General features: G+C 41.4%; 1 protein-coding gene across 2 annotated transcripts in view; it reads right to left on the reverse strand.

Annotated features, from left to right (window-relative positions):
* Positions 1-12121, reverse strand: part of LOC129088942 (partitioning defective 3 homolog) — a 237234-nt gene that overhangs the window by 60722 nt on the left and 164391 nt on the right. For both annotated transcript variants that reach the window (XM_054596221.1, XM_054596222.1), the window contains one exon: positions 3533-3661. In XM_054596221.1, the coding sequence (XP_054452196.1) occupies positions 3533-3661 (129 nt within the window). The remainder of the gene's footprint in view (positions 1-3532; positions 3662-12121) is intronic.

The raw sequence follows: 12121 nt of genomic DNA on the forward strand, positions 1-12121 counted from the left end.
GGTAACTATATTCCATTACAGTTATAGAAAATTACTAGCAGTATTTCAATTTTTAAATACATTTCTTTTGTCTTATTTGCATATTTGCTATTGAAAGAAACCTAAAAGTAACAGGAAGTAATCGGATTGCATTACCCTAATATTGTGATTCTTAGATTAGGTTGCTGACTTTACGGTTAATTAGATTTCAGAAGGATTACATATTTAAACTAACCCTCCAAACCCTGTCTTTGGCTCTCAATGGCTTCTGTGTTAGCCAATGAATTAGATGCAATTACACACGCCATCTAAAATACCGTGCGTTTGTGTCTGCTATGTTGCACTTTGCAAAGCACAAGGAAGTGTTTTAGATCTCTTAACTAGAGTAAAAATCATTTTCTATCAATGGTCATGTCTTGGTGTGCGTGACTGAATGGTCTAAATCTATATTTTCAGGGATCTGTCAATCAGAAGTGCATCAGTATTGGCAAATAAATCAATGTTAATAAGGGAGGCAAAATATGTAGCACTGGAACACCCCAAGGTAGAAATCAAAGGCCAAACCCATTATAGAATACATTCGTGTCCAACATGAGTAATTATTTCCACATGTGCATGTTAACCTTCTCTTCAAGTGACCGTATGTTTCCCCCCACAATTCTGTCAGAGTGCTGTCCGAACTGTCTGTCTAGATTTGTTTGTCTGGCTTGGGGTCTGAGTCCACTGGGACCCGAGAATTAAACCTGCGAGGAAATCCATCCATTTAGTCTATCACAGCTGGATTAGGCATGGCCTCTGGCAGTGGCCGATCAATAGGCGCTGTGCAGCGAGGTGTCGGAGCTCCCGGCTGAATCTTTGGAGAGAGCAGCCTGGTGAAACACGGCTAACTGGATCATTGTTTAACGCCGAAGCAGCCGCAGACTCCCACATCCTCAGCGGGATCTCCCCCCGTCGATATCAGTGCATCTCAGCCAGTGGTTAAATACAAACGAGAGGCACGCTTGTGCTTTTCAGGTGCTTGTGGAGGGAGGGGGGGGGGGGTACGCTTGATTGGAGAGAGTCAAACACCCAACGCTGAACAAAATAATGAATGCATCGAACTACCGTCTGACAATCCCAAGACAGCTCCTGCTCTGTGGATGCATGGACCCTAATTTGGCTGATTTTTGATCCTCATATATCCTTTTGCCTGATTTCCCTGAGCTCGCTCTTGCCCCGGGCGCTCTACATTGTAACACCACTACACACTAACAAACAAAAGAACAATAAGATAGGGGGAAAAAACCTGACACGCCCATTTCTTAACTCTTGCAGAGGCTCTACCTTAAAAATGAATCTGAAGAAATAGATGGAAATACTGAATTAATTTCAACTTGTAATGAGAGGCTTGGTTACAAATATCAGACCGGTACTATAATGTGTAGTGGCTCCAGAAAGTCTTCATTTTTTTTGAATAAATTGATTTTTATGTCAATAATACACAGTATATTTACCATAACAGTAGAAAGAAAACATGGTTTGGCAAATGTCTGCATTATTTCAAGATTGAAAAAAGCTCCACTTCTCGTAGGATACACAAAGAAAGATCGTTCAGAATGTAACCACAAACTATAGAGCTGAATATGAAGGGGTTATGTGCAGTTTTGGGACGTTACTTTAAATCTGGTTGAAAGAAAAGGGTACATCGTTATCTGTGTCACTTATGTACCTGCATTTTTCAAACACCATGAAGTAATCCTGACTAGGTATCAGTGTATGAAGCCCCATCACCATAATAAATGCGTGCGACTTCCGACATTTGAGGACAAGAAATAACAGAGAAGCCAACAGATTGGATTAACACACGTAAAGGACCGTTCTGAACTTTAAACCAAATCCAGTGTAACAACCAAATCATCTGACGTGGCATTTGCGTTAACCTTATGCCAATTAAAAATAAAGACTCGCTCTTATCATATTATTGGACTATCTGCTCCGCAGGCGCAGAGAGAGAATTACAAACCAAATTTTAATAACGAGCAACTGGGGGGAGTAATGACTCTTGCCCCGACACCAAGAGCATGGGAATTAATTAGCTGGCAGGGCTGTAATGGCCTTGGCATTTATAAACCGCCGCCCTAAAAACACTGGCAAGGTGCCCGTCTGAGAGAGAGAGAGAGAGAGAGAGAGAGAGAGAGAGAGAGAGAGAGAGAGAGAGAGAGAGAGAGAGAGAGAGAGAGAGAGAGAGAGAGATGCAGTGAGAAAACGACTGGCTGTCTTGGGGCTGTTTGGTTTTGGGCGCCAACCCGATAACAGTAAAACAATGATGGGCTCTCCACCCAACTTCTCATTTTTGTCATTACACAAATTCTTCATTTATGAAACCATCAACATACTGCTGTTGGACACTGGAATTACCGCCTCACGGTTGCCTCAGAAAACCAGTTAAGTTGCAGTTAATGTCCATGTCTGTCCAAACTGTCATAACTAAAATGCCATCATTTTATCCCATTAAATATTTGTGGTAAATTGTCAGAATTAGCACATCCATTCCTGAGTTGTGGCTAAAAACATGTTTGGTGGGGTCACAGTGATCGTTGACCACCAGAATCTGATCAATAATCGCGTTTAGAAAATGGGACTTAAGGATGGATGGAAAAACTGAAACTCTATTTCCTCCAGTCGCAGCTGTCGCCATTGTTTTTTTTTTTTAAATGTCAAAGAGGGAATTCCCCTCAGTCCAATTGTTATGCTAGATTGAAAAGACTTCCTGAACTGTGGTCAGGACCTCCAAGACCCCTTCTTCGATCCAATCTCCCATTGGGCTTATAATGCTGCTTCTGATTACTTATGCTACAGGATAAATTATATTTTAGACATTAGTGAGCTACTAGCATTGTGAGAAGCATTGTGGAAGAACTTGACTGGCCTGCATGGAGGCTAAACATCAAACCAATGCAACACCTTTAGGATTACCTAATGCTACCTGCAGGCCAGGCATTATCACCCAACATCAGTGTTGGTCCTCGCTAATGCCACTGGGGATTAATGGGAACAAATTCCTGCAAATCAGGCTCAAAACCTTGTGGAAAGACGATATTATGGGGAAACAAATGAGAATGAGTGAACACAACCCTAGATGTGTTTATCAAAGCAGATAGCAGAACATGAGGACTAAGAAGCTTTAGCCAAAATTCATTTTGCAGTCCGCTAACTGGAACATTTTGACTCCAACGAGCAGATAGAAGGAGACCTTAAAAGGGCACAGGAGAGGAGACAACCTCAACACTCTCATTTGGATTTGCACTTTGTAACCATGATCTAGGCTACTCAAACGTTTTGAGTGATCCCCAAGAGAAACGCAATTATTTCATTCATTTATTTCACTTTGGTTCACGTCGTTCTGTGGAGCTGCAAAGTTCTGACAGAGTTCCTCCCGCTTTGATCCCGAAATAGCAAAGCACATGAGAGTCCAGACACAAAGGGACCTTTCTCCACTGCAGCACTTAGCAGAAGAAAAAAACCCACTAGAGTTTAACAGCTTTTAGCAGGTGCTACACGATGAAGACCTTACCTCTCCTGCTCCATCCTCATCTTCATCGTCTCCTCATCGGAAACCTGCGTCTCCTCCCCCCTCCACTTGCTGGAGCCTTTACGATCCAGCTTTTCTCCCGGCCGCTCGTCCTTACGGTACTTCCCAAACCTGGAATGCAGAAAAAAACCGGTAGAATTAATATGATTACAGATTAAAATAATAATACTGTACTTTTTGTAATTTCTAAGTATTAGCTGTCAATCATTCTTACAAAGTTACTGGTGTAGTTGCTTGAGCAGATACATTTTCTCCAGGGTAAATAAATGGATCACTGAGTAGATGGAAAGTCGGGGTCACGACACCATTTCAAGAAAATCTTTTACATGATTTAAAACTCAGACATTAATCAACTTACTGTGATGTAGAATGAGCGTGAATGAATTCATGAATATGTGAAACATTAACTCAGAATCTACTGATCTGACTGTAGATGTTTGCATGTCTGTGCTCACAAAAACAGGTACGACTAAAACGGACGTTCAAGCCCTCAAACGAACCGTGTTCAAAGCACTTCTCACAGGTTCAAACCTAATTCCATTGGTTTAAAGTTGGGGGGCGGAAAATGAAGAAGGCGTTGACGTGGCACCGGCGCAGTAATTACATTCATAGGGAGGGAGTGACGCTTAACGAAATAGGAGCCATTGCAGAGATATTTCAGCTTGATTGACTCAGTATAAAGCTGCAAAGAAATGACTTTGGCACCGCTCGCTTCCACAATGAACCTCCGTGATTATTCACAGGGAAATTGGTCCGCAGAGAATATCTACTACTTCTAAAGAGACTGTGCTGAGAGAAACCAAAGAGGTGTGTGTGTGTGTGTGTGTGTGTGTGTGATAATGAAAGAGACAGAAGACAGTGAACACGAGAGAAAAAAAAAATGTACATGCACAAGAGAAACTCAATGAATGACACATTAAGAGCGAGAACTAACCCATGGAGAAGAATACAAAGAGAAGCTCAAGAGGTGTGTGTGTGTGTGTGTGTGTGTGTGTGTGTGTGTGTGTGTGTGTGTGTGTGTGTGTGTGTGTGTTAGTGTGTGTTAGTGTGTGTGTGTGTGTGTGTGGGGGGGGGGGGAGTGACTGTAGAAAGAGAGACAGAGTAAAGTAAAAAATAATAAAGATAAAAAGAAAGGAGACAAAAGAATCACAGCGTAAAAAGCAAACGAAAGAAGTGAAAATCCCATAGGTGGAACGTGAGAGCGTTTAGGAAATCAAGAAAAATTGTAAAATTGTCCAAATATGAGGAAGAAAGAGAAAGAAAAAACTGACTGAGATGTGTGAATGTGTGCACGGAAAGCCATATAGAAGAAAGGGAATTGAGAACTAGAGAAATAAAGGAAATCAATGAGAGAGACACAAAGAAAGAAAACCTGATGGTGTGAGAGAAACTAAGAAAGCAATGAATGGAAAATAAATGTGAGAATGGGAAAGTGAGAAAGAGACATGAAGAAACCTCCATGAATGAAATCTAAAATAATTATTATATTGAGTGTGAAAACAACAAAGAAATGGGAAGAATTGGAACATTTTAAAAGAGAATAATGAAGAGAAAGCATTTAAAGAAATAAATTGTGTGTGTGAATCGAAGACAGGACTAACAAAGAGTGAGAAGAAAATAATTAAAATTAAAATTGAATTTCAAACAGAGAGAGAAACCAAAAGAAATAAGAAAAGCAACACACTTTTCCCTAACTGACTTCATTTCCTTTCCAGTTTGTGGTGTTTATAGTCTAGTAATTACATAAGGTTTTATACCTTTAAATTGATAAAACATATTCCTGACTAACATTGGAATGGATCAAATCCTCTGTCTTGCAGCCCCCCGGTGGCTCAGTGGACTAAAGCCCAAAAAACAGCAGAAACGGAACAAGAAGGAAGAACACACATCCAAGTGCATGTGGTGCACAGATGCTACCCAGCGGTTCAGAATTTGGCATATTTCTATGAGATGTATGAGATCAGACATCAGATGACTACTGCTGATTCTGGCTTTCCATCAACACATGAGCTGGTGATTTGTCAAACTGGGTGAATCGATGTGAAGATTTGTATCCATTGACTGAAATGAAATAAGCCTTTAATGTTTTTAGAATAACTTTAGAAGAAAAGTTGGCATTTTAGTCAACAGGGCTTTGTAAACCCATACTCCTGATTAAAGACTGGCTGGGGATCTTTGTTTCCTTTTCATCCCCTCTTTCTCTCTCCACACATTTCCCATCACCTCTCTACGATCTCAAAGACGGGGAAAAAAATACTTCTCGAAAATTACCAATCATGTTGCAGTTCACAACCATTTTTGTCCAAAATATCATCACTTCATCATTTTATCTTATTTGACATTTGCGTGTCATTGTCATAATTAGCATATGAATTCTTGAGTCATGACCAAAGACATGTTTTGTGAGGTCACAGTGACTTTTGACCACAAAATTCCAATCAGTTCATCACTGAGTCCAATTGGACTTCGGTGCCAAATATGAAGAAGTTCCCTTTAGTCGTCCCTCAAAGATCCCTTCATGACAATGGAACAGAAATGAGATCACGGTGACCTTGACCTTTGACCATCAAATTCTAATAAGTTCATCCTTGAGGAAATTGCGCCAGATTTGAAGAAATTCTCTTCTCGGAATTGGACAGACAAAAAACAGACAACCGGAAACGGTCGGCAGCATTGAAGCATTAAAATACACCAAAACATAAAGACAAACCCACACAAAGAGAATCTAAAAGACAAACTATTCTGATCATTTGTTTATGCGTTCCATACATAATGTAAAGACTCTAAATGCGTCCGTGGTGACCCTAAGGTATCTGGGACGTGACGTGGCAATGAGGCAACGAGTGGCTCCCAAGTTTCCAAAAGACAAACTGAGGAAAAACCAAGAGACAGGAACGATGAGGAGAAACCGCAGTGAAGATGGAGAGGGCTTGGAGACTATGGTCCATTACCTGATTAATTTAACTGCGGCTGCCTGAAATGCTCGGAGTGACGGCTCGCCGTTAATGCTAAGAGCAGGAGTGATCGATCACGCCCAGAGACGGTTGACACTTTCTTTCTCCACACCACTAACTTTCATTAACAGCCTCTTAAAAGACGGCCTAGCTCGCTGCATCACACACACACACACACACAAACACAGAGATTTATGACTGAAGGGGGAAACTTTGAAGAGGAGACAGAGTATTAACCATGACACAGGGGCATTTAATAATCTTATATTCCAGGCACACTTAGGCCCGCCTCGTCTCGTGAGACCGACGCCATCGATAAAGAGGCTTTGACGGGGTTTTTGTGGTTTGAAAAGACAACTTCAAAATGTCAAGGATTCAGCTAATTTTATTCAGCAGACAACCCCGTGTGTCACTGCTCAGCCTTCCCACCGCACAAAAAGTGAGAGTAAGTCTGGTGGTGTTGTGGGCATTTTTCAGTGGCATATTGGATATGCAGCACTGCTGAAATGTCACGGGGCAATCGGTCAATCAGAGTGGCAAATTTAGGATGAAGTCACGAATTAATGTCACTAAAATATTAGTACAGAATGAAGGCATCTAGGAGAATGTCAGATAGACCAGTGAAAACCCAGAAATGATGGTGCTACCTCAATTCCCCATTTAATGGATGTGATAAAGTATTACAAATGTATTACTCGGAAAAAAGGTATTTACTTTATTAAAGTATTACAAATGTATTACTCGGAAAAAAGGTATTTACTTTATTTGCCATCTTGCAATGTCATCTTATTGGATGACACTATCTCTCAGAAAAAAAAAAACTTAAAACTTAGGATACTTCTAAAAAGAATGGCCATTAGACTCAGTTGTACTTTGCGATTCATTTGAATATAAAATGCTAACATGTTAACATGCTAATATGTTACTCTTTGTGCATTAGCATGCTTAAAAGAGTGACGTGCTTAACTTCACATGGTGAATATTAGTGTGTTGTGCTAACTGTTTAATGTGTTAATGCTACCATTAGCATACTAATATGCTACCGCTTTGCTAACATCAGCATTCGGCTAAATGTATAGCTCAGTAAAGTGGGGAAAACAGTCATGACAGTTTAGCCGAGTGGGACAAAAGCATCCACTTCTAACAACTTCTGGCAACATTCTCAGGCCAAGCTTTAGATTTATGCTCCACTAGGGGGATCTAAGAATAGCAAAGTTATCATTCTGGGATGTAATGAGCATTACAGCCTCATGGGACCGCCAGTCAAGTCTTAATTTGTAGGAACAGCTGGGACTACAAGTAATGTGCCAATGAACACAATATGATTAGCAGTTTGTTAACGGGTATGAATGTCCAATCATCCATGACAAACCTCTACTAAAAAAAATGTAATTACTATGTTACGCTTATGTGCCTCGGCCAAACTTCCATTTAGATCCATGTCCATCCAAAATGGTCTTCATCATTATATCCTGATAAAATTGTGTGTGTGAAATTGTCATAATTAGCATATGAAAATTTAGTAAATGGCTAAAAAGATGCATTTTGGCCAACTTTGAGGAAATTCCCTCGAGGAGTTCCTGAAATATCATGTTTACGAGAATGGGAATGACGTGAGATCACAGTGACCTTTGACCACCAGAATCTAATCAGTTCATCCTTAAGTCCTGCTGGACATTTGGCGCAAATGTGAAGAAATTCCCTTCAGGCGTTCCTAAAATATTACGAAAATGGACTGGACGAACAGCCTGAAAATATAATGGCTCATCACGGCTGTCGCTGGGCACCGAGGCATAAAAAAACCAAGTACGAGTTTCTGAGAAATCCCATCAGCAGACTGGTAGAACGGTTATAAACAGGCCGACGGATCATGAAGCTCGTCACAGCGTGAGCCTTTTCTATGTTCAGGCTTGTTCGCTTGTTCATGACAAGAACGCACAAAAAAACACACTAGAACCACTGCAGAAATTAGCGCAGCCCCTCGAATTTCTGGGCAACGATCGTCTTTGCCGGTGCCAAGCTAACAGACCGGGAGAGAGAGAGAGAAAGAGAGAGAGAGATGGATACAGAGTTGGCAGGCTGCTCTGTTGGCAGTGGTTGATGGTAATGAGGCTTTGATTGGGACTGAGTGTGAGGCCTTCGAGACATGAGAGGGTCAGGCAGTGGCAGCTCTGTTGATCACACACACACACACACACACACACACACACACACACACACACACACACACACACACACACACACACACACACACACACACACACACACACACACACACACACACACACACAGGCCTCACACACACACACACACACACACACACACACACACCTCTGACTCCTGCAGGCCTCCCACTCCTGATCCACCCCTCCTACACGCAAACACACATTGTACACAAGAACAAGCTCCCTGACTTTGTCGCGCACACACACACACACACACACACACACACACACACACACACACACACACACACACACACACACACACACACACACACACACACACACACACACACACACACACACACACACACACACACACACACACACACACACACACACACTCGTTTGCTCGCTCAAACTCATGACACTCGTCGGGAGCTCTTGACGGTTCTGAAAAGCCACTCGGGGGAACTAACTTGCTCACATCACAGTTGGTGGCTGCTCTTTCATACGCTTAAATCAAAACCAAAAAAAAACAGTGAGGTTGCTCTCGACTCCGTGGTTCGGGCCGACGCACACATTTGCATTCTGTTTCATCGTGCCACGTTGACACCAAAATTCCTTTTTGTTAACATATTTGCTGCTAAGTGCTTCACTGCTGTGGTGTTTGCTCAACTGTAGCTCCCACATATCACCTGTCATTCAAACGACGTGGGTGTTACAAAGAGGAGTTACAGGAGCTTCTGAATGTGGCGCTCGGGGCTGTAGCCAAGACCGACTTAATCGAGTCCAAGTCAAGTCCGAGACCAAATCCAGTATAGTCTGAGTCGAGACCAAGTCAAGAGGAGCTCTCTGCGTAAAATCTACATTAAATCATGTGTTTGAAACAAAAGTTATTGAAGCTATGATTCATAAGCTCATAAACAAATCACAAAGTGTTTTTTGTGTCGACACTGAAATAACACTTTGTTGATTACTCCTTTAAGTTGAGTATGTGATATGAGCTAGACGTACAGATGGGTTGAATACATCCTGCATCATTATTCTGGAGCTCACAGCTGTCTCTGCCAGTAAACACTGGGCAACGATCAAACAGGCAGTCAGACGGAGTTTTAATGGAGCAGATCTGATGCAGCCAATATTGAGCCAATCAGAGCGCCATAGCACTGGTGTTCAGACGGTGGGCGCCAATCGTTATCATCTGGGAGGAAAACTGGATTTGAGTGAGTTTGTGAGTGTATGGGAGGACAGAGGATACTGCAGTATGATAAGTGGCCTATGTGGTGTGTGGATTTATGATTTCTAAAATATTTCTGCATGTGTGTGCAGTTTACGCACTTCATAGAATCCTCACGTGTATGTGAGTATGATATATATATATCTATGTGTGTGTTTGGTGTGTGTGTTCCCTACTAATTATTCCAGCCTGTGTATGAGTGTGAGCTATGACTGCACGTATGAGTTTGCAGTATTTTGATTACTCTCCGTGTGTGTGTGTGTGTGTGTGTGTGTGTGTGTGTGTGTGTGTGTGTGTGTGTGTGTGTGTGTGTGTGTGTGTGTGTGTGTGTGTGTGTGTGGCCCTGACTGCTTTTCATGAGTCTTTCTGCTCCCCTAAAAGTAAGCTGGTGTCATTTGAAGCGATCCCACCTGTTTGACACAGAGCTCTGCTGGTTTCAACCCTTTACGGAGCCCCCCCGAGGGGAAAACCACTCAATTTGAGCTCCTGACAGTCCAGACCATAGGTTTTTAAAAAGTACTTTGACGTTTGACATCACAAACACCTTAAAATGCCGCAAAACATGATTAGTAAAACAGTAGAAAGCAGCTTGGTGGCCCGTAAAAATGTTAAAGTCTTTACTTCTTTTCTTTTCCTTATCTGTAACTTATTCAGTCTGAGCAGACTAATTTGGAACGATGTTGGAGCGCTGCATGGCTACAGACGGATGACAAAGAAAGTGTCAGATAAGGGGAGAAAAGTTGCGTGTGTCCAACCAGGTGTCATGTTTCCATCACTGCCTGTTGGAGATAATTAACTGTGGCTGCAAAGTCATTTGTCCCCTGGAATGAATGCCGATTGTAACCTTTCTCGCTAAAGACAAAAGACAGATGCTCGGTGTTGTTAGAGGGTTTGACTATGGCTTTAATGTCCTATGTCCTCTTTTACTACATCTCCATCTTGAAATATGCATTGAAAATCTTCCAATGTCTTAACAGTATATGTCTTTACAGTAAGGGCTTAAGTATGCTATTGAAATGCTGTATATGCAAATTTTAGAGGTAGTTGATAGTTCTAATTATAAGAGATTCTGAATGTTTCTTTTTAGCTCAGTTTAGACATGTTGATGGCATTGTCAATGCACTGGCTTTTTTGTATTTCAACTAGGGATGTACCAAATGTGATTATTTTTTGTACATTTAGAGCTTCTATTGAGGTTTTACAATGATGATTTAAATGATGTCGTCATATTTTTTGATTTCACTCCATAAGCAGAAACCCCCCAAAATATGATTTTTCATCATCATCATTTATATAGCCATTTTTTTGGGTTATATAAACGTAATTTATGGTGCTGTTACATTGCTGCTAAGACCGCCCCCTCCATACAAGTGTGTTGCATGTGTGTTTTTCAAAATGTTGTTTTTAAAGGCTTAATGCAAACATATATGGATTAAGACAGAATGATTGTTGAAGAAAAACATGTTGAGCATTTTTGAAATGCTTATATTGGCTGAGTGCCGCGTCGCTCGCTGTGTATTTGAGATGAGGGAGGGGCTTCTAACTATGCGGTTCAGCCCTAAAAGAAAATGATTTGAATAGCTTTTACTGGAGCTTTCAGTTGTCGACGAATATAATTCTGTCTGTTGATCAAGACTGTGACATGGAGCTGAAAGACCAATATAAAGCTAGTGGACCTTGAGCTACTATTTCCAGGGTCTAGAAAAAAACTTTTACTGTATAATGGGACATTAAATAAGTTTAATCCACATGCTTTTTGACATCTCACTGCTGGATTCCTCCTCCAGCTCACTTAATCGATCTCTTTTTCCCTTACAAGGTACTCTCTCCATCTCTGTGGACCTCATTACCTTCCTCTCTCAGAGAAGAGTCACTGTTTTCCCTTCCCTGTCATCGCCACTTTGGCTTATATGATATACGGATATATTACTGGCTGGCCCCAGAGGCTTCCCAACCAATCAGAAGATGGGAGGACAGAGCAAATGGCCGACACGACTTAAGTAATGGGGATAGAGAAAGGGGAGGAAATGTATAGACTTTACACTAATGGGTTGTGTCTATATAGAGAATTTGTGTCTGTTTAAGATATAAGGGATTGTTTGGCAGGTAATATCTTACGGGACAGAATTAATAACGGGAAAAAACCCCACAAAAGGTCAAGTTGTCTGGAGACTAATTAGTGTTTCCTCCACAGCTCGGTCCTGTTCATCTGTGT

The sequence above is a fragment of the Anoplopoma fimbria genome, chromosome 3 (assembly GCF_027596085.1).
Source record: "Anoplopoma fimbria isolate UVic2021 breed Golden Eagle Sablefish chromosome 3, Afim_UVic_2022, whole genome shotgun sequence".
Classification (NCBI taxonomy): domain Eukaryota; kingdom Metazoa; phylum Chordata; class Actinopteri; order Perciformes; family Anoplopomatidae; genus Anoplopoma; species Anoplopoma fimbria.